At 48.0% G+C, this 26,761-nt stretch overlaps 2 protein-coding genes across 4 annotated transcripts in view; one reads left to right on the top strand and one right to left on the bottom strand.

Annotated features, from left to right (window-relative positions):
* Positions 1–11,312, bottom strand: part of MAP3K9 (mitogen-activated protein kinase kinase kinase 9) — a 74,939-nt gene extending 63,627 nt beyond the window's left edge. The window contains exons 1-2 of one of the 3 annotated variants that reach the window (XM_047736673.1): positions 10,530–11,312; positions 2,879–3,292 (exon numbers count right to left, since the gene is read on the bottom strand). In XM_047736673.1, coding sequence (XP_047592629.1) covers positions 2,879–3,292; positions 10,530–10,932 — 817 coding nt within the window. In that variant the 5' untranslated portion in view covers positions 10,933–11,312. The remainder of the gene's footprint in view (positions 1–2,878; positions 3,293–10,529) is intronic. The other 2 variants (XM_047736674.1, XM_047736675.1) reach the window with 2 other exon arrangements.
* Positions 10,931–25,015, top strand: LOC125104542 (serine/threonine-protein kinase LMTK3-like). Its single transcript, XM_047737100.1, has 4 exons — positions 10,931–11,048; positions 11,338–11,709; positions 16,287–16,475; positions 22,729–25,015. Exons 1-4 carry the CDS (start codon positions 10,931–10,933, stop codon positions 22,788–22,790), a joined length of 741 nt encoding a protein of 246 aa, XP_047593056.1. The 3' UTR covers positions 22,791–25,015.
* Positions 25,016–26,761: the final 1,746 nt, after the last annotated feature.

Genomic DNA, 26,761 nt, shown 5'->3' with positions numbered 1-26,761 from the left:
GACCATCTTTTGTGGACACCTTTGCTAACAATCAAGTAGCTGGCTTTTCCCAGTTAACAGAGCAGAGACACTAATCCATCATTCAAGCCAGGGCTTTCTGCAAGTAGTTTTAAGAAGTGATGTTTGGGCTAATGATGCAATGGGGCAAAGGAGTAGGAGCCATTAGTTAAATCAGGGGTCTGAGCCACATGCCCCAAGGCCTGGCTAACCTTGCGTGGCCATATGATGCTAAACATCTGAAATAAACAGTTCTTCCCAATGCACGTCCCACATGAAGATCCCGTGGGAAGACTGCCAGCTGCTGTCCCCACCAGCCCTGCTCTCCCTCTTCCTCGGTAATAGCCCCTGATGATCAGCTGGGCTCACGGCCACCCAGATTAGAGTTCTGCACCTCCCAGCCTCCCCTGCGCCAGCCTCGGCTCTATGATTACATTCTGGCCAATGACTGCAAGCAGATGCGTTTTTGGTGGACTTTTGGGAGGACGGCAGGAGCCAACTCGGCTCTAGGAACACCTTTTTCTGTGCTTCTGCTTTTCCTCCTCCTTCAGGCCTGTTACTTGGACCAAATAACTGGCATTTCCACTGCCATCGAAGACCACAAGGCAAGCCTGAGGGCGCGAGCCACGCACTGGGACTGGACTGAAAAAGAGGAGCCCACATCCCTGATGACACTGGGATGTCCGAAGCCCTGCAGACTACTTTTCAAAGACAAATGAACATAAACCTTGTTTTAGCCACTATTATTTTGGTTTTTAGGTTATGTGCAGTCAAATCTGACCTTAATGAGAATTGTATGTCAACACAGGATGCTGTATGTGTTCCACTGCCGGTGACAGCACGTGACTTTTTAAAGCAGATGACCAGGATAGTAGAGCACTTTAGTCACCTTTCCACAGAGCCTTCTGTAACAGTTAGATGTTTATCACCAACTACTTTCTTTTTTCCACAAAGACAACCCGCCTATATACGTACTCTTTTCGCTAGTGGATCTAAATCAGTGAACACATATGATTCCTAGAAATCTGTCCTCACATGACAGTGACCAAATCCAACTCGCCAGAACCCTAATAAAAACCAAGAGGGGGGCGCCTGGGTGGCTCAGTCAGTTGGGCGTCTGCCTTCGGCTCAGGTCGTAATCCCAGGATCTTGGAATCAAGCCTCACATCGCACTCTCTACTCGTTGGGGAGTCGTCTTCTTCCTCTCCTCCCCACATGTGCCCACTTGCTCTATCTCTCTCTCTCTCAAATAAATAAAATCTTGAACAAACAAACAAAAAAAACCAAGGAAAACAGGCCAGCATCCCCAGGTCTGCAAAACACAGTGAAGTTGTGACTCTCCAGCTGGTGGGTAAAAACGAGCATAACATTTCCAAAACGATTTTTTAAGTCACGCACACAGAACACATGGGAGGATATGCCAAATGTAATAGTTATACTCCCTGAAGGAAAACATTACTGGTTACCCTTCTCTTTTTTATCTACACTGCCCAATTTTTGTACAAACATCTACTTAAATAATTTTAAAATGTATTTTTCCCCTGAAACAAACACTACATTATATGTTAATAATAAAAAAATAAAATCTTGGGACGCCTGGGTGGCTCAGTTGGTTAAGCAGCTGCCTTCGGCTCAGGTCATGATCCCAGCGTCCTGGGATCGAGTCCCACATCGGGCTCCTTGCTTGGCAGCGAGCCTGCTTCTGCCTCTGCCTGCCACTCTGTCTGCCTGTGCTCACTCTCGCTTCTCTCTCTATGACAAATAAATAAATAAAATCTTTAAAAAAAAAAAATCTTAAGGAATGATAAAATAAAAATAATTATAACTGTCCAAGAAAAAACCAACAGCAAAACAACAACAACAATGTATTTTTAAAAGTAAACGTTCATAGTAGTATCAACAGAAAATAAGCCACATCTGGAACTGCTCAGAACAAAATAAAGTCTGAAGGAATTCTGGGCTCAATGCGGAAGGAGACAGTGAAGTTCTGGGACCCACACCACCTCCCCCAACCCTAATGCCCTCCTCTCCAGACAGGGTGCTTGAAACGATTTTAAGCATTTCCTATTTAACAAATGTCATCCTTCCGATCACTCAGTTCAGGCAACAGAGGGCACAAATTACGACACAAAAGCAACAGAGTCCCAGCGCCTGCAGATTCCTCCAAGGAAAGAGACTGGTTTCCACCAACTCACCATGTAATTATGTCTAACACTTGCTTTACAATCCAGTTTATGGATCTTGGATGTTTAATAAACAGTTACTTCTCAGTTCCCTGCTATTAAAAACTAAGTAGTTACAACAATTAATTAATAAGACCCGTAGGCTATCAGGAGTCCACAATACTACCAGCCAGGTCATACTCTCCCAGGGGACTTTGTCACCTGAATCGGCCCCACAGCTTAGACGACACGCTCCTTTCTTCCTTATAGACCATTCTCTGGGGGTACCTCAAGCTGGGGTGGTCAGGCAGAATGCAAAGAGGCGTTGTAGTTACCTGGTGTTCCACCAAAGACGGAAAGCCCTTTTGTAATGACAGGCATGCTTCCCTAAAGTGGAAAAATCTACATATCTATCTATCTACGTATATGTGGATACACACTGCACAGCACATCAGAATTACACACTGCCACCCCTGCCTGCTAATATGAGCTTAGGATTTTTCCAAACCCCTCGGCTGCCTCATTCTTCTCTTCCTAAACCAATTTTCCCTGGCACTCATTTCATCCCTACATCTCAACTCAAGGATGGAATGGTTTTACGTAACGAGTTTCCCTGTTTCACTGCCCACTGAGATTCCTTCGGAATGCACTCCCACCGAAGCCACTGACTGAGTAGAGAAGTACTCGTGAGCCCTCCAGTCCCATCACTTCATACTCACTGTTACTGGACTTAAGGTCGCGGTGGATGATGGGGACAATTGCCTCATCATGTAAGTAGTTCATCCCTCTGGCAATCTGCACAGCCCAGTTCACCAGGATGTCTGGGGGAATCCTTTTCCCAGATAACACTCTATTCAAAGGCCCTCCACGGGCAAACTCCATGACCAAGCAGAGGTTGGGTTCCTTCAGACACACCCCCCTAAGGGCAATGATGTTGGGATGCTTCAGCATGGCGAAGAGCTTGGCCTCCTGGCGAACATTCTCTATAGTCTGGCTGATGTCCTCATCGGGGTCATGGCGAGCTGCTTTCACGGCAACCTCATCCCCTATCCAGAAAGCACGATAGACCTTCCCAAAGCCCCCGATGCCAATAATCTCTTCCAGGGTTAGCTCCGCAAAATCAATCTCTAACACTGTGAAAGAGAAGAAAAAAAGAAGTCAAAAACATTCTGAAAACACCACGGAATCATCCATTTACCTACGGGCAAACATAGCAAGTTATACTCCCTTGGCTTTTTTGTCTCCCCTCTATAAGGTAAGCTCCTTCAAGGCAACTAGTGGCAACTAGTGGCAACAAGTGGCTAACCTACTTTCTGTTACATTAATCTTGACGACTAGCACATAGTGGGCATTCAATAACTATTCATGTGGTAATTTCTACTTGGAACGTCATGCAGAATGTCATACTATGACAAACCATTTTAATACAAGGTAACATAGAGGGAGATCATTTTTGGGAGACTTCTTCATTTTTCTGTGTACTCCATGGTGAGAAGCATACAGTCCAGTGACAAGCCAGACACACAACAACCAAACCACAGTGTGAAAAGAGCCTTCATAGCCCTATGATCAGATTAGGAAACCACCAACTCCCACTGCAGGACAGGATTAAGAGGGTGAGTGGGAAGGGATTCTCAGGAAAGGCAATGCAGGGAATGTGTCCTAAAGAATGAGTGGGAGGGAGGGTGCCTGGCTGGCTCGTTGGTAGAGCGTGCAACTTCGGATTTCGGGGTTGTGAGTTTCAGCTCCATATTGGGTGTAGAGATTACTTAAAAATAAAATCTTTAAAAAAAAAATGAGTGGGAGGGATCTCATCAGGCAGCAAAGGATCAGGATGGAGAAGGACAATCCAGGCAAAGGGAAGGTCATGAGCAAGAACAAGAGGTATGAGAATATATCGCATATTAAGAACTTCAAGGAGTGCAGTGTGGCTGGATTATATGTGCCGGGATAGAAGATGAGGCTCAAGGTCTTGTTGGAGTCAGCTAGGTTGTCAAATGGTTTAGAGTCATTCTGAGTGGCTTAAACTTCACACTGTGAATGATAGGACTCATGCATTTTTTTTAAAAGATTTTATTTATTTATTTGACAGAGAGAAAGATAGAGAGATCACAAGTAGGCAGAGCGGCAAGCATGGAGAGAGTGGGGGAAGGAAGCAGGCTCCCCGCTGAGCAGGGAGCCCAATGTGGGTCTCGATCCCAGGACCCTGAGATCATGACCTGAGCCGAAGGCAGAGGCTTAACCCAATGAGCCACCCAGGCGCCCCAGAACTCATGCATTTTTAAGTAGGGGAGTGCTAGTAGACTGTGACTTAGAGAGGACGTTAATTCTGGCAGCCATGGGGCATCTAACCTGGAGGCCAGGGAGCCTTCTGCAAGAGGAACCACTAAGGAGCCACTGAAGTAAGGCAGACATGCAGGCACAGGGTGCAAACACGAGCAGCAGGAATGACAGAGGGTGGGAAATAAATTGGGAGGATATTTTCCAAACGTGGTTCTACCAGGAGGTGGTGACTAAGATGTGCAGAGAGGAGCCTCCCAGGGGACATCTCACTGCAGAAGTCACCTGCGTCACAGCTCCATCCCTGATGTCCCCAAGTACCACACCCAACCACTCATCTCCTTTCCAATGCAGAGGATGAACCTAAGAGGACGAACCTGATTACATCTTCAGCACCATTTGGAAAGGGATCCATGGCCAGATCACAATGGCCACCAGCGATTACAAAACTCGGGCTAGATAAGGCATTGCTATAGGAGTAAAGTGCTATGTTATGTTTCTCTCATGAAAACCCTGTGCTCCATCTCCTCAGTCTCTTTGTCTTTACCTGGCTGACTCATACTCAACCCTCAGGTCTCAGCTGAAACAAAATCTCCTAGAGGAACTTTTCCTAACCCCCGCCTAAATGAGGTCAGGCCCCCATCAAACACGTCCATAACAGTCTGTTTGGCAAGACCCAACAAGGTTTAATAACCTGTTCAGTGCCTGCCGTCCTGCGAGATTGCGTGATCCCCAAGGGTAGACTCTGCCTGCTTTACTCATCTCTGTATTCACCCTGCTGAACATTCAGCAGGTAAGCAGCAGTCGAGTAAAAGGGGGGGAAATCTATCTCAGTAGGAAATAAACCAAACTCAGATCTGAACTTTTTTTTTTTTTTAAATGCACTGGACCTCCTGAAACAGAAAGAATATAGTCAGTTTGCTAAAAAAGAAAAAAAAAAAAGAAACTAAGAAAACAAAGATATATTTCTGAACTTTTGGCAAAACCAGAAGAGGAAGTACCCACTGCTGGCTGTTCTCTTCCTTCCGCAGCCAGCTCCAGGATATCTCCAACCACCACTCACATGCTGGCGGTGCTTAAAACTCTATTCTTTCCTTAATTAGAGTTATGTCCGTCCTGCCTAAGGCTGATATTCATTTGTCTTTTACAATGCAAGTGGCAGTATGCACAAAAGAATACAAAAAGTCTAGCCCATCTTGACCCCCAAAGTTCCAACTGTTCAAGCTTTTACCTCATCTGCCACTCCTCTTAAAAAATAAATGTTACAGCTGGTCCTGCAGACTCACCATCAAATCCACTCTAAAATCCTCTAGTATATCGTGCAGTACAAAGGCCAGAAAGCTAAGAACTACATTTCCCAGACTCTCTGGCTGCTACAGGTCTGCTTCTGCCAATTAGATGCACAAGATAGGGAAGGCAGAAGTGACATGGATACCATCTTCTTGCCGCTTCAGCCAAGCACGGCTTTGGAGAAGTGGGGTTTTCCTGCATGTCAGTGTCCAATCACTAGCTCTGGGCAGATGTAGAAAGGAATGCTGCAAGGCCAAGTGGTTGCCTAAGCTGGACAGCAACTACAACAGGGTGTTCTTCAAATCGACAGCTTCAACGTCAACTCCTGATTCTGTACGTTTCCAATTAGAGAAGTAGTAGCTTGCTGCGTGGGCCAGGTCTGCAGTGTTCTGGAGTGGTTCTCACAGGTCCAGCTAAAAGCCCCTTCTCCCTGCCCTTCCAACAATTCTGTAAGCACCCAATTTCCTGTGCTAAATGACTTTCTGCTTAAAATAGCTTCAGTGCATCTGGGTTCTAAAATGAATCCTGATTACTAATTCTTATCTTGTCTATATGAATTAAAAAAACAATGTGTATACTAAGGAGTGATAAGAAACCCTCTTGGAGAAATATGTAAATTATGTTAGGTGTCTCCTTGGTCATGGAGGGAAGGAACATTCACTTTTTCTAACAGCTTTTACACTGATGAAAAGATAGCTGTCTCTTTAACAAGTTTCCATTCACACATCTCATTTCCTCAATTGAATATCCGAATTTTCCTTAACAGAATTAACTGTTGTATTTTCTCTTCTACCTTTCCTGTTTTCCTCTGGTCTGAAGCATAGTTGTGAACACACAAGACGTGTTAAAATTTTTAAATGTATAAGGATTTAAAAGAAGTGATTCCGAACTTGGGTGCTGAAGGGACAGCTCCTTTGATGGCATTTTAGAGAAGACAGAAAACCTCTGCGGGGAAGGGACAGCAATAAACTCTCTCGGAGTAGAACAGAACCTCTCAGGTTCTTGCTAACTAGTTGAGGAAATATTATGACCGGCCTTCAAGAAAGGTATGGAACAAGCTTGCAAGTGGATAGAAGACAGATGAGCGGGGCCTGGGAGAAGGTACTTATTTTCCCTTCCCTGTGAAGAAGTCCCTTTGGGTAGGAACTAGACCTTCAGCTGCAGCTGAGAGAATGTGGGGCTCTCCTTTCCCACTGCAGGCAAGACCTGGTTTTAAGTAAGAATCAGGTCAAGTCACATTCAGCACATGTTTCAGTTTCTGTGGATGGATATTTCCAGGAATATCAGGAACAAAACCTTACTTCTTTCATTTTGGCAGTCAAGATGTTATTCTCTCTCAGCTGTATTCTTGAAAACTAGACACGTAGGCACATTCCGGTAGGTTTTGGGTAAGTGAATGGCACGTACTTCACTCATTTAAAAATCCCAAGTACGGGGCGCCTGGGTGGCTCAGTGGGTTAAAGCCTCTGCTCAGGTCATGATCCCAGGGTCCTGGCATCGAGCCTCACATTGGGCTCTCTGCTCATGGGAGCCTGCTTCCTCCACTCTCTCTCTCTGCCTGCCTCTCTGCCTACTTGTGATCTCTGTCTGTCAAATAAATATTTTTAAAAATCCCAAGTACACCTGAAAATATATCCTTAGATTTGCAGTGGATGCTAGAAAAAAAATGTATATTAGTAATAATCTTAATTTATGCCCTGCTTGAAAACAGACACAACACTAAAAGAGAAACTTTTTTTTTAATACCTAGGACTGTATATGTCCCAAGATGATAAATTTGGAACTGTACATTTTCCCTCTTTCACTAAAAAAAAAGATGAGTGAGCTCCTACGTTATTTATATTTGCCAACCCCATGGAGAGCTAAGCTTTCATATCCACGCAGGAGGGCATAAAGGCACTATATAAATATCAGATGATTTCTAAATATCTATTATATTTCCTATTTGTCACAAGATTTGGTAATTTCCCCCTCTTCTGTTTTGAGTAAAGTTTGAAACAAAATTTTCTATTTGAAAAGCATTATTTAAAACTAAAACATTCTTACTTAACTGACAGTCTGCTATTCATAATCTAATGTCACAATTCATGCCCCAGAAGAGAAGTTCAAAAGGGTAACTGGGGAAAAACTATCAGTGGCTCAATTTCATTCCAAGTCTCTGGAGACAAAGTTGTCAATCACTTTATTTTCCGAGTGACACTAACTGAAATGGTGGACATGGGACACCCATCAGAGTACCTGTTATCAATTTCCCCAAGTTCATCTTTATCAAAGTATTGTGCCAACATGGTGTATTTACATCACCAATCCCCCTCAGGTGTGACTTATAAGCACCCCCTTATCTTATCATTTATCTCCTTTTTTTTTTTTTTTAGTTTTATTTATTTAAATAATCTCTGTACCCCGTGGCAGGGCTCAAACTCATTATCCTGAGCTCAAGAGTTGCATCAACTCAACCACCTAGGCACCCCTATCTCCTGGAATTTTTTTTTTTTAAGATTTTATTTATTTATTTGACAGACAGAGATCACAAGTAGGCAAAAAGGCAGGCAGAGAGAGAGGAGGAAGCAGGTTATCTGCCAAGCAGAGAGCCCAATGTGGGGCTCGATCCCAGGACCCTGGGATCATGACCTGAGCCGAAGGCAGAGGCTTTAACCCACTGAGCCACCCAGGCGCCCCTATCTCCTGGAATTTAATACAGTATCTATCTTTTGCTAGGCACTCATATTGATTTTTGAATGGAATTAAATTTTCTGAATTATCAAGAATTAATTCCAGTCAAGTTCAGAACTTCTGATGAGACTACATAAAATAACTTACCAGGGCCTTCACCTGTCATGTGCAAGTCAATTCTTTTCACAAGCACAAAGTACTTCCTACTTTCTTATCTGAGTTCTAGAATCAGGAATCTAGCCTATCGAAGGTAACTTTTGTGACAATAAAGATTAAGTCGTGGGTACCCATGGGAGAAGGAGCTGCTAACGTAGCACACCCTGGCCATGGCTGGTATTCTGCAGGTGAGTTTTTCCAGCCCAAGTCATATTCACACAGACTGCTCTGATAGCTGGGGGCACAGAGATGGAAGAAACGGAGTTCCTGCTCATGAGCATTACACACCTCTCCCACTCTGGCATTAGCTGTACAAAAAAAAAAATCACAAAACGTAACCCATAAAGAACCTCAAACCTTTGACTTATGCATAAAAAAACTGCATTGTGTCTAATATGCCACACCATTTTTCCAGTATTTCTTTCAGTATGGGACCAAGTTCATCTTCAGCACTATATCAGACACTACACTAGGACCCTTAGTCTTCACCTTCCCAGTACTAGAGCCAAAAAGATTTAACACCCAGAAACCATTTAAAATCATTTGTTCCCTCCAGGCATGATAAAGATCAAGATGTAGAAACAAGAAGTTTTACACTGAACGTGAGGGAGACAGAAACAAAGGGAACTAAGGATTTGAACACCAATTTGATGGTCAAAACACCAATAAAGAAGGAGAATAGAAATATAAGGAAAGAGGTTATGCTTTTCTTATTAAGTGATGGTATTTAAAGAAAACATCTTAAATAAAGTAACACAACTGTTCAGATGAAAGTAAATTACAGGACCGAAAGATAAATGTTACAAATGAAATTTAAAAACTAAATGCCTAAAGTTGGTGCTTGGTAACGATTTTTTTTATTAACTAAAATGCAAAGTAGACAAAATATTGAGTAAACAATAATAAATATGTATTAACAATACTTTTTAGCAGGGAAGAAATTGTGGGAATAATCAAATATAAAACAGTGTCAACTGCACAAGAAGATATTTACATCTTCTAAAACCACCTAGCAGAACTGATTCAGGGATTCCAATGGCAATTTGACTGCTTTGGAGAAAAACAAAAACAAAAACAAAGGAAATATCATTGCAGGGTGTGGAACAGGGGGCTCCTGGGAAATTGGTGAAAACCAGGACACTGGAAGAAAGGCCCTGGGAGGGACCCGTGGGCATGGTCCCCTTGAGATTTGGCAAATACCAAATATAGGCAAGGATCTAGGGTGAGAAGAAAGGAGAAAATGTTGTATCTGAAAGCTTGGGTGTCAAGGGACTTGGGATTTAGCCACTGTACCTTGCGCTCCTGATCTCTCACGGGGGAAGGACATACTTTTCCCTCTCCAATCATTTCTCCACCCATCACCACCGGCTTCTTCACACACTCGCACCCTGAGCACATCATTCACTGAGACTCCTAAAGATACAACTTCTCAGATACAAGACTGCGATCCGAGAAATCAACACGACATTTCAAAGACACTTCAGCCTTGAGTTCGCACGGGCTTCCGGGACTTGAGAGCCAGCCCAGCCAGCCCTGCGGGAGACACCCCCATCCGCTTCAAAGCAAATGCCTTGAAGGGGCGGGGACAGGCCGGAGAAGAGGTCGGGAAGATTTGGGGACTAAGGTTATGACAGAAACTACCAGCTGGCCTGAAACCCTTCCAGATTTGGGGAAGCCGGGAGTGCGACATGGGGAGATTCTCGTGCTGGGGCTCCAGGATGTGGAAAGCAGCTGAGGTGGTCAGATGAAGGTTAAGAAGCCCAAGCGCCTGAGGTTCCTGGCAAGGCCTGCGGCGTCTCTATCTCACCCATCGCACCCACCAAAGCAGCCCCTGCAGCCCGAGCGCGCGCGCACACACCCACCCGCAGGGCAATCGTTCCCCACCCGCCCTGCGACCGCCCCCCCCCCCCCGCCTCCAGGCCTCCAGCCCCCCCTTCCCCGCCCGGCTCGGCGGCCCCGCCTTCGCCTTACACTGAATGGGCGGGTAGCAACTGGGGTCCTCGCCGCCGTGCTGGCAACGACTGGAGAAGGCGCTGCGCGGGGTCACGTAGTTGCTGGGGAAGATGCCCACCCGCTGGTTCAGCTGCCCGGTCCACCAGCCCTCGTCGCCGGACACCTGCGAGTCCTTGGACAGCACCTCCACCACGTCGCCCAGCCGCAGGGTCAGCTCGTCCTCGCCGGCCGCCTCGTACTCGAACACCGCCGTCCAGTAGGGCAGCGGTGCATCGGAACCCAGCTCCCCCGGGGCCGCCGCCGCCGCCTCCTCCTCCTCTTCCTCCTCCTCCTCGGCCCCGGCCCCCGCTCCATCCTCCCCCGGCGGGGCGGCAGCGGCGGCGCTCGCCAGGCAGCCGAGAAGCGCTCTGGAGGGCTCCATGGAGCGGCCGATCCATAGGGTGCGGGGCTGCCGCCGCCCGCAGGAGCCGCCGCCGCCTATTGTTCATGCGGCTCCGCAGAGCTGGGGGGACCCCCCTCCCCCGACGGCGGCCGCAGGTAGGGCCCGGGCTGGCGGGGCGGGGAGAGCCGGCTCGCTGGGGCTGGCGCGGCGACAAGTGCGCCGAGCGGGAGCGCTCACCGCGGCATGGGGGCGCGGCGGGCCGGGGCCCCCGCCTTCGTGCTCGCCCCCCGGGGGTGGCCTGGCCACCTCCGCCGCGGGTACCTGCTCGCGCAGCCCTAGCCCGCCGCCGCCCGCCGGCCGCCGCTCCCCTCTCCGCGCCGCGCCCCGCCCCCAGCGCCGCCCGCACGCCCGGGGCCACCTGACGCGGGCCTGGCTCCGCCCCAGCCCTGCGGACCCGAAGGGGCGGGGCCGCCCGGCGCCGGGCCCACCCCCCCCACGCCAACCCGCCCTCCCATTGGCCGCTGCCGGCCGTCCGCAGGTTCCTATCTCCGCGGCGGGGGCTGCCCCGCCAGCCACCGACCCGCCCCTCTCCACCCCCTGCGCCTACGTGTCTCGCCCCCGGGCCCCGCCCCCTCCTGCGGGCTCTCCCTCTCAACCCCAGGTCGACCCATTTCCCTCTCCCATTGGCCCGCGGCAGCTGCAACCATTGGTCGGTGGTACCTGTCCATTTCCTGCGAGAGTTCAGCACCTCCTGGCAGGAGGAGGCTGCGGCCCCATTGGATGCGCGCCCGAGAAGGGATGGGTGGATCCTCGAAGGTAAGGCCGAGCCTCCTTTCGGACCGAAAAGGCTGGAGGAGGCCGCGCCCTTTGTTTGCTGTGGTAGCGCAGGGGCCCCGTTGGGCAGCACCTGTGCTCTTGATCCCGAGGTGAGCCTTTGAGAGTGAGCCGAGAAGGGAGCTGGCTCGTACCTCCCCCGCCAGCGCCCTCTCTTCTGCAGCTCCCTCTTACAGTTGGCTTCTCCCCGCTCTTGGGTGGCCCTCTGCCCCCGTACAACCAGGTGGATCCGCTTCCACTCCCGGGCCCACTCCCACCCAGGAAACTTTTCATCTCCGTAAGGCCCTCCTTGGGCCCGTGGGGATGTTCTTCAGAAGCGCTCTCGTCCTTTCACACAGTTCCCTCGTTGCTGGCTTCCTGTGAAAGGAGATCCAATACCGTCCCTTCCCAGAACTCGGAGAGAACCAGAGACCGCGTTACTGGGGCTTCAGACTGAGGCCGGAAAGTTCAGCTTGAAAGCTGTCCGTGAAGAGGGCTTGGTCTCCCAGAACAGACCCAGTTTTCCTACAATTGTGAGTTTCTTTTGCTTGAGTGAATTGCTGCTCGGACCGTGGTGACCTCCAGAAATCAGATAAGAACCAAGATGACATATACTTACAAGCCAATGCTACAGTTCATGATGAAGGGCCAATCTTTTCTGCATCCTTTTGTTATCCTCGTTTCTCAAACATTAAGAACGAATGACGGGGCGCCTGGGTGGCTCAGTCCGCTAAGTGTCTGACTCAGACTCAGGTCCTGATCCCTCGGTCCTGGAATGGAGCCCCACTTTGGGCTCCCTGCTCAGCGGCGGTCTGCTGCTCCCTTTTCCCTCTGCTCTCTCTCTCTCTCTCAAGTATAAATGAAATATTTTTTTAAAAAGAATGAGATAAGTGGACCCTAATATTTCTTCTTTGTTTTAATCCTATCATAGTAATGTAAATTTCCAAGGAGAAAGTTTTCTGACCTATTCAAAACAGGTCAGGGCTGGAGGATCTAACCCAGTCTCTACCAAACTGTGTTGCCTTTTCCCCTTCACTGGTATGAACAAACACGATTTGTTTAGCAAGAGTTAGGGCTTCCCCAAGTATTTTCTGTTTAATTTTAGTTTGAGGTTGATCATTAGACAAACTGGGGACCGTCAATTTGTAAAAATAATCGGGGCTGGCATCTTCGGCCCTGCCCCCACCAGCTGCCTGATCTTGGGCAAGGACTTAGCCCTGTAGTTCATTCTGCTCCCCCTTTATGTGAGGGGTGCAGACTGGAAGATCCCTGTTCTTGTAGGCCACACATTGCATGGTTTGCATAAAAGTCTGGCATCCCTAGGCATCCCACACCTTTGGAGTAGGTAAGAGTACTGTGCTGGAGAACATCCAATGTAGGTTTTGAGAAAGGACTTCTGAGTAAATGCCCTAAAACTAATGGTCAGATTCTTATTGTACACAGGATCAGTGAGCTGGAAAAGATATGGATGAGTCTTTAAGTAAATTCTCTTGGTTTCATTCAATCCAGAACCAACTATTCCACCCCCAAGCAGTTAAGTGGGGGTAGAGTTACTCCATTTTAAAAGAGACCATAAAAAAAAATAAGATTTTCTTTTCAAGGTTTTGGGGTTTTTTGGGTTTTTTTGTTTGTTTGTTTGTTTTAGAGAGAGAGAGAGAGATAGCATGACCAGCAGGAGGGGCAGAGGGAGGAGAGGGAGAAGCAGACCCCCCCCCCCCCCCCCCCCCACTGAGCAGGGAGCTCAACACAGGGCTCAATCCCAGGCCCCTGAAATCATGATCTGAGCCAAAGGCAGACGCTTCACCTACTGAGCCATCCAGGCACCCTGTGAAAAAAGATTTTCTTGATAAAATTTTAATTAGGAGGAAAAAGGAACTTCACCTAAACATACACACACAGAAATAGAAACAGAAACAAAAAAGTAGGAAGGTAGAAAGTTGTCAGTGGTAGATGTCTTTCGAGTAGTAGGATTATGAGTAATTAGGCCATTTTTATTGTCACTTTGCTTATTAGTAATTTCCTATGGTTCACTGTAGCTTTTCTTTTTTTTTTTTTAAGATTTTATTTATTTATTTGACAGAGAGAGAATGGGAAAGAGGCAGGCAGAGGGAGAGGGAGAAGCAGGCTCTCTGCTGAGCAGGGAGCCAGAGTGGGACTCAATCCTAGTATCCTGGAATCATGACCTGAGCCGAAAGCAGATGCTTAACTGATTGAACCACCCAGGCGCCCCTCACTGTAGCTTTTCTGATCTTCACTCCTTTCCCACCCAGAGAAGAAGAGGGAAAAAATCCTCGATCCCTCTCAGTAGGGATAGTCTAACTCCTCATACAACATAAATCTTTAAGACCATAGCATGTGTTTAGGACTTCCTGGAGAGTCAAGTCATCAAACATTTCAAGAAGTCATTCAGTAAATGTTTGTCTGATGGATAAGCAGTAGGGATTCAAATGAGGGAAGATCCTTTGGGCCTAAAGTTGTCTAACAGGGTTTCATGGAAGAGGCAGAACCAAAGCTGGTCCTTAAGGGCTTAGGGGGTGGAGGAGGGAAGAATCTGCCTGAAGGGAAAAAGGGAGAGCGTGAGCACAGCCATAGAGGTGGGTTGGAATGAGTAGGCTCATCTGAATGGAAGAAAGAAGGAGGAGGAACTGAACAGAGGTTGAGACCAGATTCTAGAGGGCCTCGTAATTGCTTGAATCATACTAATAATTGTTGAGTTGATTATTTGTAATTATTTAATGCCCAGTTTGTTCACCAGAAGGGTAGAAACCTGTCTGTCTGGTTCTCTACAATTCTCCCAGCACCCAGAGAGTGCCTAGCACATTACTTGCTCTTGGTACACGTTTGTGACAGAGTGGTAAACTCGAATACCAAGCTAAGACTCCTGGCTTTTGTTTAGCAGATAAAAGGTCATCACTGAAAACTTTTGCACAGGGCTGTGAGATAATGAAATATCTCTGTCACCTAGGACCAGAGGAGATGAGGAATGCATAGAGAGGTGCTTACGCTGAGCATTGAAGGATGGATGTCACTCACGGAGTAGAGACTAGAAAGCATGCACATGGAAATTAATGTGATAGACAGCGGTGACATGAGTACCTACCTGCAAAGAGGACAGAGTGTAGGAAGGGAGTCATGGGAAATGAAATTGACTAAATAAAAGAAGGGCTGGTAGCAAAAGACTTTGAAAGTCAGAGGGAATTACCAAGATTTTACCACGGTTGAGTTCTTGGCCAGTGGTTGACAAATATCACTCAAAAAGGGCCATTTTGTCTACCACACTGAAAAGTCTAGCATCAGCGGTACAGCTGCACACTAGACTTTTACACTAGATCATGATTTATCCTGACTCTGTTCATTGAGACAGACTTTGGGGGTGTCTGGGTGGCATCGTTGGCTGAGTGTCCAATTGCTGGGTCCAGCTCAGGTCATGATCTCAGGGTCATAAGATCTAGCCCTGTGTCGGGGGGCTCCCTGCTCAGTGCAGAGTTTGCCTGAGACTCTCTCTCTCCCTCTGCCCCTCTTGTTCATGCTCTCTCTCTAAAATAAATAAATCTTTAAAAAAAAAAAAAGGTGTGCGACTTTGGCAAGGTGCCTGTTTAAGCCTCAGTTTCCTCATTGCTTAAATAGGCACAGCAATCGAAACTCCTTTTCCTAGAGGTTTGTAGGGTCCCATGACGCAAGTCATCCAGAAGCTCCCAGCGTGCAGCTTAGCACCAGCTACATAGTCAACGCATTCATTTGCTTCTTTCCGGGGCTCGTCAGTGTCAGAAACAGCTTTCATCACACCCTAGAAAGTTGCAGAGGCTTCTTGACTGGGAGGACTGGGAGGTCCACTATGGTCTTTCCTTCTAGAAGACAGAAGGGAGGGAGAAAGAAGAAGGGAGAAAGGAGGAGGCAAGGGAGACAAGAAGGGAGTTAGGATGGAGACCTAGGGTTAATGACGCTTGTCTGGATCGGTTTCCACAACAAATAGAAAGAGCTCCACCCAGTGGCCACTAAGGGTACTCTCGGCACTTCGAGTGTAAAATTCGCTCCCATACCCCTCACCACCACACGGTGGCGCAGTTGTCTACCACCGTCTCTAAGAGGGCGTTGCCACGCCCATCCCGCCGGGAACAGCCCGCCTGCTGGGCGCTGTATCTCTCCTGGACACCTGTGAAAGCTGCTCATTCATCACCTCTCTCTGATTTGTTTCAATAACAAATAACGAAAATCATTAGGTTGATTTAATGAAGCAAGGAGAAGGGGAAAGAAGCAGATGGATGGTTAGGTCTGGAACCCTGGACTCCCAACAAAAGTGGAAGCCACACTCGCTGATGGCCATCACGCGGGGCAACCCCCTGGTGTCCCAGACCCCTCTTTAGGAAGCTGGGGATACTAATACGTATCCTCCTGGCCTCCTGGAATGATTACAGGACCCGACGTCTCGTACGTGCTCAGCACAGAGTCTACCAAAGAGTAGTTACCATCATTTCTGCTTGAGCCTAACATAGGCCTTGGTAAGTGAACGTCGTGCTCCCCTCGGTTCTTCTGGGAAATACAGGAGTAACCGCCCCCATATCGGGTTCTACTTTCTGCAGCGTTGGCTGCCCATGGCCAAGAGGAGCAGGCGGTCCTCCCGATGACGTGCCCTCGGGAGGTCAGCGCGAGTCTCATTCTCCGCCGCAGCGTCGACATCGTCCGGCGCAGCCTGTCTCCCCGCAGAGGCCGTCGCGGCAGAAGGGCGAGTTCCCTTAAATCACGAATTTTGAAAAAGAAAGTGAGCTATGGTGAGTGTTGTGAAGTGTGTAAACCTGGCGATTCGCAGACCTGTACCCCTGGGGATAAAAATATATATTTATAAAGCTGTAATAAAAAAAAAAAAAAAGAAAAAGAAAGTGAGAGTGCTCGTTCACGTGACTTTTATTACAGTATCTTGTTATAATTGTTAAATTGTTATTACTGTTCATCTTACTGCCTAATGTATAAATTCAACTTTATCACAGGTATGCATGTATAGGTAAAACATAGAAAGGATTGGGTACTATCTGCCATTTCAGGCCTCCATGGGGGTCCTGAAACATATCCCCTGCAGATAAAGGGAACTTTTTTTTTTTATATAGAGGAATAGAGAATGAGCAAGAGAGCACAAGCCAAGACCAGAGGCAGAGGGGGAAGCAGGAGGCAGACTCCCCACTGAGCAGGGAGCCTGATATGAGGCTCCATCCCAGGACCCCGAGATCATGACCTGAAGGCAGATACTCAACTGACTGAGGCACCCAGGCGCCCCAGGGGGACTCTTGAGTTATAGATTAGTACTTTGGCGGGAAAATCCCTCAGGCAGACATGGAGGTTTTCTGAACCAGGCTACCCCCTTCACCTCTCACCATTTGAGGAGAGGAGCCCTCGTTCCTGCCTCGTAAACTCCATCTGACTAAATATGATTTTCAGGAAATGTTTTGGGAAGGTGTGTGATGGCGCTGCTGGAACAGAAGTTTCAGAGCCAAACACTTGGGTTCCCATCCTGGATCAACCAGGGACTTTAGACAAAGGCTTGCATTTTTCTGAGCCTCTGTTTCATCCCTTGTTGTGTAAAAGGAGTTGGATGTGAGATCAGATGAAGTAAGGACAATTCCTAGCAGGACCTCATGCATACTCAATAGTGAATGTTCTTATCTTAACCGATGGTATTTAAATTCCTATCTTCTGAGAGTTAATGGGGCTTGAAACACTGAAACATGGTAAGAACTTTTCCTCCTTTCTCCTATGAAATCTCGAAGCAGAAGCCAACTCTACTAAGTAAGGCGGCTGTTTCGAATGTCGTGTGGGGGCGCCTGGGTGGCTCAGTGGGTTAAAGCCTCTGCCTTTGGTTCAGGTCATGATCCGAGGGTCCTGGGATCGAGCCCCGAATCGGGCTCTCTGCTCAGCAGGGAGCCTGCTTCCCCCCCCCTTCTCTCTGCCTCCTTGTGATCTCTCTTTCTGTCAAATAAATAAATAAAATCTTTAAAAAATTTTTAAAAATAGAACGTCATGTGTCTGGAGGGCAAGTTGCAGTGTAACAATGAGCAGAGCCTTGACTCAAGGAATGAAGGTCAAGCAGAATTCTCCATTCAGCCTAGTGCAGGCCTAGCCCATGGGACAGCCCTCATGAAATTACACCTCTTAAGACCATGCCATGGCTCTGCAAGGATTCCCCTTAAGCATTTTTTTAAAAAATATTTATTTATTTGGGGGGGTGCAGAGGGAGAAGCAGACTTCTCCCTGAGCGAGCTGGGTGGGGAGCCAACATGGTGCTAGATCCCAGGACCTGGAGATCATGACCTGAGCCAACGGAGCCATTCGGGTGCCTGCCACTTAAGTATTTTAGTCAAGGGCCCCAAACAATCAAAACAAGAGAGAAATTAAAGAGCAAAATCATCCCTATGACTGGGGTTTTAAAGAACATATAATGACAGGAAAAAATGATCACATAAAATTTAAAAAAGACAAGAAAATTATTGTAATCTAAAAATAATTTTAAAATAAGTTAATCAAGAGAAAGAATCTTATATGTAATATATTCCTGATTTTATGGAAAATATATTTGCATGAATATTATTGAAAGAAATATATCAAAATGGGAACAATTATCTCAGTCTGGATGATGGGATTAGGAATGATTTCTTCTTTATCTTTGTCCTGTACTCTTCAGTATTTTCTACCATTAGAATGTACTCATTTGTAATCAAAGAAGTGCATTATGATCAACGATGATGAATGATGATGTGGTAATGTGCTTAGTATAATGATAAATGAAAAATTAATGAAAAAAAAAAGCCTTTATCCTGTTAAAAACAACACAACAGGCCCCAAATGGAGGCACTTATGCTAAGCCCCATGTAACCAAATTGAGATTTATTTACAGTTTCAGGCTCTCGCAGAAATGGAGTCTTAACCAGGTCACTCAAGAATCACCTCATCAGGGCTAGTGAGGTCACCTGCCGGATAGACTCCGGCCATGCCCTAAAGGAGAGTGATCTTGCCATAACCAGTTCACTCGTTGCCCAATTAACTTCCCTGTTCCTGCTCTTCTGCCTGTAAGAGCCCTTCATCTTGTACAGCTCCCCAGAGCTCCTTTCTGTCTGCTAGCTGGGATGTGGCCCAATTTGTGAACCGCTGGATAAAGGCAATAGATCATCAAAATTTACTCAGTTGAATTTTGTTTTTCACCAATACAATGTGACCACAAACGTGTGTGCGTGCAGGTGCATTTGGGGCGTATCAAAACCTTTTCCGTTACTTCTGCACTGAGTGGTGGAACACGGGCAGTTTGTAACTAGAATAAAGAATCACAAAATCATTTTTATTCGTTGTAATCGAAAGTAATTTTCAAGCCAAAAGCATTATTGTTCATCGAAGAGGTGGTAGAACTAGAATGCAATGATATTAATGACTGCTATGAATTTAGGGCTTATTGTGTGCCACGAACTGTTCACAGTCTGTTTTATTATATTATTTATTATTTATAAGGAGGAGCCTTTAATGGCTGTTTCAGCAAACAAAAAGGTCCTGAGATAAATAATCCAGTTCCTCCCCAGCCTCCCTACCTCCTAGAGGGGAGGTTCTTGGTTATATGCAGGCAAATACGCAGCTACTTACTTTTAGAACTAATGTAGTGGGGCGCATGTGGCTCAGTGGTGGCTCTGCCTTCGGCTCAGGTCATGGTCTCAGGGTCCTGGGATCGAGCCCCACGTCAGGATCTCTGCTCAGCAGGGAGCCTGCTTCCCCCACCCCTCTCTCTGCCTGCCTCTCTGCCTACTTGTGATCACTGTCAGGTAAATAAACAAATCTTTTTTAAAAAAAAGAAAGAAAGAACAAGAACTAATGTAGTATAGAGCTGGGCCTCACATAACACTGGCATTGACTTCCTTTGTTTTCCAGCTTTTCAGCTTGGTCTTTAAATAACGCTGGTGACAAAGATTTAGCTGAAATTTCCACTCACTTGCTTTTGAGATTTATGCCTTCTTCTCTGAAAAAAAAATCAACTTAATGATTTTCGTTATTTGTTATTGAAACAAACTAGAGAGATGTGATGAATGAGCAGCTCTCACAAGTGTCCAGGAGAGATACAGCGCCCAGCAGCGGGCTGTTCCCGTCCGGATTGGCATGGCAACGCCCTCTTAGAGACGGTGGTAGACAACTGCGCCACCGTGTGGTGATTAAGGGTATGGAGGCAAATTTTACGCTCGAAGTGCCGAGAGTACCCTTAGTGGCCACTGGGTGGAGCTCTTTCTATTTGTTGTGGAAACTGAGACCCAGACAAGTGTTATCAACCCGGGTCTTGAACCCAAATATTCAGGCCCTCTTCCGACCCTTGCTTGCCACAAAGCTGCTTCCAGTTCTAGGTGTTAACCTGGAAGTCTCTTCGGTGACCCTACCAAGAGATAACAGCAGGTTGGACAAGGGAGGTGACCATGGGTATGGCACAATGTGGCCCAGTTTTTAAAATCTATTTCATGGGTAGAGCAATGAGCTTTGCTGAGGGACCAGGAGTATGAAAGAGAGGAGATGAGGCGGATGCCAAGGTTCGGTGCATGAGCGTTACCATTCCTGGAGACTGGAGGGAGTCTCCGTTAGACCTGTAGAAGTGTGAGCTCACTAGTCCACATCATAGTGGAGAGGTCAGGCCCGCGGTTGACTGTGTAGGTCTGGAGTTCAGCCAAGGCCCATTAAATAGGAACACTCAGTGAAAACATCGCCTCCGTCAAGTGACTAAGAACACCCTAATGACTAGAAAACAGCCAGGCCCCACTGATAAAATACTTCCTGTTTTAGCCTTGGGCTTTCCCGATTTCTCTACCCAAAGAGCCCTTTTAAAGCAGCTCTGCCTTACATAGTGGAAAGCCGTTAACCTTTTGCTCACAGACATGAGACATGAGTCCCCTGGCACTGGTTAGGCGTTCAGGAGGATGGCTGCGTGTTTCCTGGATTGTGGGATGGAGCCCGCGTGAGGTCCGTGGGAGTCCCAGAGGGCGGCCCACCAGGCCTGTGGAACATCAGGGAAACTGCCCTGGGCTTCCTGTCTTACCAGGGGTAGAGGAGACCTCCGTCTGAGGACTTCCCTTCTTTGCTTCCTTGGATTTTGTTGACGCCCGGGACAGGTGCAATTGCTTGCAGCTGTGCGATCTCTTTATTATTTTATTTCCTGCACTCGACACCCCTCACAATATCTCTGTCCCTGGTGGAATTGACATTCCTTCGTTTGCATCATGTCCTCTCTTGGGGACAAGAACAAGGGATGGCAGAGGGACTGAGCGCTTACTGAGTACCGGGCAGTAGTTTAGGGACCGATCCACATGCCCTCACTCGTTACACAAAGACAGTGCCACTGACCTACCAACCGTGCCACTGAGTAGAACCACAACTGACCTCTACACAGTGGTTTGCAGCCCCAAAGACACTTTTACAGGTAAGCCCTGGTGCGCTGATTAAACGGGGAGACTCTGAAGCCAGACTGCCTGGGTTTGAGTCCCATTTCTGCTATGTCTTGCTGTTGGTCTACGAGAATTAAACTCTCCGCTAAGCCTCAGTTTCTTCAACGGCAAAATGGGGAGAAAAAAATCATGCCTACCTCGTAAAGTGTTTTAAGAGCTTCACTGTGGTGTAATATACGCAGAACTGCATCCCTCCCATGTGTACAATTTGATCAGTTTGCATATATGCAAATCCCCCAGGTCTAAAGTGATTTTGAGGATTCAGTGGGGTGATACATGGGAAACACTAAAATCAGCGCCCTGAGGGGCACCTAGGCGGCTCAGTGGGTTAGGCGTCGGCCTTCAGCTTGGGTCACGATGCCAGGGTTCTGGGATCGAGTCCCACATTGAGCTCTGCTCCCTGGGGAACCTAATTCTCCCTCTGCTCCTACCCCCACTACTCCCCCCCATCCCCGTTGTGTGCCTGTGCTCTCTCTGTCAAATAAATGAGATCTTTTTTTTTTAAAGATTTTATTTATTTATTTGACAGACAGAGATCACAAGTAGGCAGAGAGGCAGGCAGAGAGAGAGAAAGGAGGAAGCAGGCTCCCTGCTGAGCAGAGAGCCCAATGTGGGGCTCGATCCCAGGACCCTGGGATCATGACCTGAACCGAAGGCAGAGGCTTAACCCACTGAGCCACCCAGGAGCCCCAATAAATGAGATCTTTAAAAATAAAATCAATGCGTAGGATATAGCAGCCCTCATAAAGGCAGAAGTGATTATGTCACCTCTTTGGCCCCTCAAAAAAGTCCTGTAAGTGGATATTCTTTTTTAGCCAACTTTACAAATAAGGAAACTGAGGCTCCAACAGGCTGTTCAGTGTGATAATGCCGTAGGAAGTAGCAGAAACACCAGACCCAGTCGTGAGTCTTCCCTTGGCTTCCCAAGCTTTTCCCACTTGGAATCTCTTTCTCCCAGGTTGACACCTAGGGCAGCCCATTCACCCATTATCCCCTCGCCTTCCCTTTCTTCCTCCCAAATTCAGAGACTGAGCCCAGGCATCCAAGCTGGGGGCGGGTGGGGGCAGGCTGAACCCCCTGCGTATATTATACCCCCAACTTCAGGTGCAGCACAGCCTCCCCGCAGAGAATTCCTAGTCCAGAGGTTCTGACCTGGCATGGAGGACTGACTGGGGACCTGTGTATTTGGGCCTGAGGACAGTGCAGAGGCTGTCAGGTTCAGACTCAGACCCCCATGGTGTTTGGGAACTTGCAGCTTTCCGAGCCATCCTCCTGCGCCGGGTTGAGGGTTGTCCCTGGCCTCTGGACGTTGAAATTCCCACGCTCCACCTCGGGGCCTTTGGCAGGTCGTGAGTAGACGCTTTCTCTCCTGGAGAAATGGAACAATTTCCCCATTCAGACGTGGGCTGGATGTGGAGGGATAGAAAACCTCCACGAGGCTTGGCCTGAGCTTCTGTTTTAATGTTTGCAACCCGGTGTCTTGTTTTCCCTCTCTCTCCTAACCCTCCCTTCCTTGCTCCCTACTTTCTTCCCTCCCTCCCCTCCTACCTGTCCTTCTCCCTTCCTTTAGAGAGTGGTGCTCTGTGCTGGACTGCTTGTGCCCAGGGGGCAGAGTCGCAACAGACCTCTTGAGCAAGCAAGGGGAGATCTCGAAGATCTCACTACTCCGCCCCGTGGCCGCCTGCTCACTGACCTGGGTGAGCCAGGGGCAGAATGACCACTTTGCGCAATTCAGGTGTTTCTGGTGTGGGGTGAGGATTTGGCTAGGTGTGACTGTTCTGCTCCTAATTTAAGCCACCGGTTATAAATATAGGTCTCGGTGCCTATTAATAACCCACAGTCAGCACACTTGTCTCCTGTTACTCCCACTACTGCAGCCGTGACCCCCTCTCTCCCCTGCCTCTCCCCGCAGCTCTGCATGCACAGGTGGAACCATCCGTGCACCTCGTGGGCAGTGGCTGGGCCTGCATGGGCCCTCGGGTTTGTCTTCCTTCCTCTCTCCCAGGGCCAAGACAGTAAGTCACTAATAGGGCTAGGTGAGAAGGAAAGGAAAGAAGATAATAGCTATTTATTTTGATAACCTTGAAACCGTTAAAATTATACCCTTGGGCTCCTTCCTGTCCTTGGCTACAAAAATAGTGGTCCTGGTTTTCAGGGCTCCCCAGGTCTGTGGTTTGGATAAGGAGCATTCTGCTGGGTAGGAGGGTTCCGTGCACTGAATCCACTGACAGCCCAGGAAGTTTCTCTTTTTGTCCGTGAAGTCTCCGGTACCCACCTTCTCTCTTTGCTCCCTCCTGTCCGCTTCTCTCCTTTTCATAACCTGTGGCCAAGAAAGGACTTGAAATATTACATGGAAATAAGGAATACCGCAAGTATTACCTGAAATGGAGATTTGAAGCTTAAAAGGAACCAAAGAAGAAAAGAAGCCTGTTCGTAGAGGAGACCAAGAACCCTAGGAGAAACTGTCCTGGCTTCTATATCCCTGATTAGCAGCAGGAGCCTCTCTTTGCTCACAGCTGCCTTTTCCATGCCACTGGGCTCACAGTGCAAGAGGACAGCACCAGATTGTTTCTCAAGATCTCTCCTGGTGCGGAAGAAATGAAGCTGGACAGAGGAACGGAGGCCACCAGCAAGCTGGGAAGCAGGAATCAAGATTGGTGTTTCCAAGAGCCTTCTTGGTTGGTACCCCAAGTGCAGACTGCCTAGTGTGGCCCATGCAGCATCAGTGTGGGACCCCAACAGCGTCTGATGGTGGTAATGTCACCCTCGGGGCCCTTTGGTAATTCTGTCCCTTCATAACCATCCTGCCATAATTGCACTGTTTCTTGTGGACAGTCACTACCTCTGCCTAGTGAATTCCTTTCACACCTGGCTCCAAAGCTTCCCGCGCTGGAACCCTTTCCTGGGTATCCTAAAGACACACAGGACACGTCCTCTCAGGGTCACGTGGGACTGATCCACGCTCAGAGCCCCCAGCACTTGGCACGGCCATGTGTTCCCATCCTGGACCATCAGACCTTTGAGGGAGAAGATTGGCCTCTTTACCTTTGTGGGGCACAATTTCGGTATGTCCTCCTGGCATGGAGAGAGATAATAGCATGATATAATGATATAATGATCTCCCATCCCCTACATCTTCTCATTGAGCTGTCACACAGCCCAGGGAGGATGGACTCAAAGAGGTGAAGTGACTGATCATTTGGTAAGTGGCAGACCTGGAAGATCTAGCCTAGGACAGAGACCACAAAACCCTTGTCGGTGTCCCTGGCTGCTTCCTGTCATGTAGTAGAAAACTTGCCCCAGCAGTGGTGTCCCCCTCAGCTTTTCCTTTCTCTCCCATCAAGTTCAAGTGTCCGACAGCTATGGGAGCTGAGTCAAGTCCCAAGGAAATGAAAGTGTTAATCACCTGCCTCCTTTGTTTGCTTGTCCGCTGCCTCTGGCAAAGACCCTTTCTGGAGAGCTGAGACGGTTCTGGAGGAATCTAACGTCAGGGCTCGCGCCCTCTGCCTTAAAGAATGATCTGCCTGAGCCGAGGCAGAGCCTCTCTCGCTCAACTGGCAACCTGGGCTAAGCCACTGCACAACTTGGGGCCCTTGTGGGCTGGTCTGTTTTATAATACTGTGCACCTCGGGTTTCTTGCCTGTAAAAACGGGAAAATTCCACGAATGAGCGTCAGTTAGATGCTGCCAGGTACAGAGCCCGGAGCTAGGCACCGGGGATAGAGAAGCAGAGATAAACAAGATATGGCCTCTGCTCTCAATAAATGTACAGTCAAGTGGGGAAGACAAGAATTGGAAAACAGAGACCACAGTGAGAGCCAGTAGCTATGAAAGAAAGACTATGACCCGATTCGCCTTCCCTCACACGGGTGTGTTCTCCCAGGGGTGCCTTGGGTTCACCCAGGCACCCAAGAATCAAGTATTCTTGGGTGCCTGGGTGGCTCAGTGGGTTAAGCCTCTGCCTTCAGCTCAGGGTCCTGGGATGGAGCCCCGTGATAGGCTCTCTGCTCAGCGGGGATCCTGCTTCCCCTTCTCTCTCTGCCTGCCTCTCTGCCTGCTTGTGATCTCTGTCAAATAAATAAATAAAATCTTTAAAAAAAAAAGAATCAAGCATTCTTAAAGCACTATACAAATATACAAATATAAGCAAATTTTACAAATGTAAGCAAAGATTACTCTATTTGGCTTCTACAGGAGACAGTGATTGGGTTGTCGGCTCACATTCCCCCTTTCTTTCCGAGAACTGCTCCTAGAGCCCATTTCATAATGTAATGGCACTCCCTGCCCAGCCCACCTCTGCCAAGCACCGTGGGCCATTTTGGTTGGTTGAGTCAGGGGCAGACCCCTGGCCTAAGCTGGGCCAGGGAGAGTCCCTGTTCTGGGTTTGGGATGGGAATGAGGGTACGGTGGTCTCAGTCACCCTGGGCTCTGAGAAGCAGAGACACAGGTCATGGAGGCACAGACTGCCACCTGCTGACACGGTAGACTGAAAATGAAAGACAGCCACGCTGCCACCTTTAAGTGGGAGACAGGAGCAGAGGCTGGGAGAGGAGAGAAGACAAGAGGCTCCCTGATATTTGGGACGAGCTTCATGTCTGTCCCTGCCTGCCAGCAATGCTATCCCAGCGAGGACCATCTTTTGCTAAAGATAACTCTGATGGGCTTCAATCGCTTGCAACGGAAAGATTCCTAATTAGGCAGTTTCTAAATAAATTCAACTCAGGATAGAAGTCCTCCCCTAGCCGAAGGAAAAGTTGCACCATCCCTTCATTCCACTAGCCATCCGTTAAAGAATTTTATTGAATGCCAACCGTAACAAACCTCCTAAGAAGAAAGGGTCGGCTCTACCTTCTATGATATAAACTGGATGTCAGCCTTCTGGCCAGCCAGCCCTCACAGCTCCCGAAATTACCGAGTTGTGCCCTGGGAACACGCTGGTATTGCCTGAACTTGCTGTCACTTGCAGTTGTCCCTGAGGAGTTTCAGAGCCTTCGGCGCTACGATGTTTGCCTCAACCTCCCCACTCCCCCTTCTGGTTGCATCTGCTAGACCCCTTTCCTACTGTGCACAGAGCTTGGGGAGGGCTTTCCCACCCTAGCCCATGCTCTGCCGGTGAGGCTGCAAATCACAGACCCCTGCCCTGATCACAGGGTGGACATAGGACCTAAGCTGGGCGGTCAGAATGTCTTCCTGGGAAATCTGAATTTCGAGCCCAGACAAGGACAGAGGTTCATCCCGCAGCAGCAGCACATAGAAAAGATCCCAGCCGCCCGCCGAGCTCGGGGCAGTCCGTGTCCTGCACTCAATTGTTCAGCTGTCCCTTTAAAGCTGTAGCCACTCCAGTATCCGCCTCTCAAAAAATAAATATCTTTTGAACTATATTAGCCGATTGGGTATTTATAACCAGAGTCCTGGCACATCTTTTCAGATAAAGCTCATGGGTGAGTGAAGAAAAGACAAGGAAAGGGCAGAGAGGGACAAAGGTTGTATCGCTCCAAGCCTAGATCCAAGTTTTAAGACCCTTTAATGAATCTATATTTACCGTGAGTTTTTTCAATTTATGGAAATCTACACGTGTCTTTTGGCTGAAGGCTCACACTTATT

The sequence above is a fragment of the Lutra lutra genome, chromosome 7 (assembly GCF_902655055.1).
Source record: "Lutra lutra chromosome 7, mLutLut1.2, whole genome shotgun sequence".
In the NCBI taxonomy this organism is placed as follows: Eukaryota; Metazoa; Chordata; class Mammalia; order Carnivora; family Mustelidae; genus Lutra; species Lutra lutra.
This window is presented reverse-complemented; position numbering and strand designations above follow the sequence as displayed.

What these genes read in the sequence shown, in the direction of transcription:
- LOC125104542 (XM_047737100.1), top strand. Translation starts at nt 10,931, where the DNA reads ATGGAGCGGCCGATCCATAGGGTGCGGGGCTGCCGCCGCCCGCAGGAG. An exon ending in GGATGGGTGGATCCTCGAAG is followed by an intron (nt 11,710 to 16,286) that starts GTAAGGCCGAGC and finishes TACTTTCTGCAG; the next exon opens with CGTTGGCTGCCCATGGCCAA. An exon ending in GAAAAAGAAAGTGAGCTATG is followed by an intron (nt 16,476 to 22,728) that starts GTGAGTGTTGTG and finishes CCCTTCCTTTAG; the next exon opens with AGAGTGGTGCTCTGTGCTGG.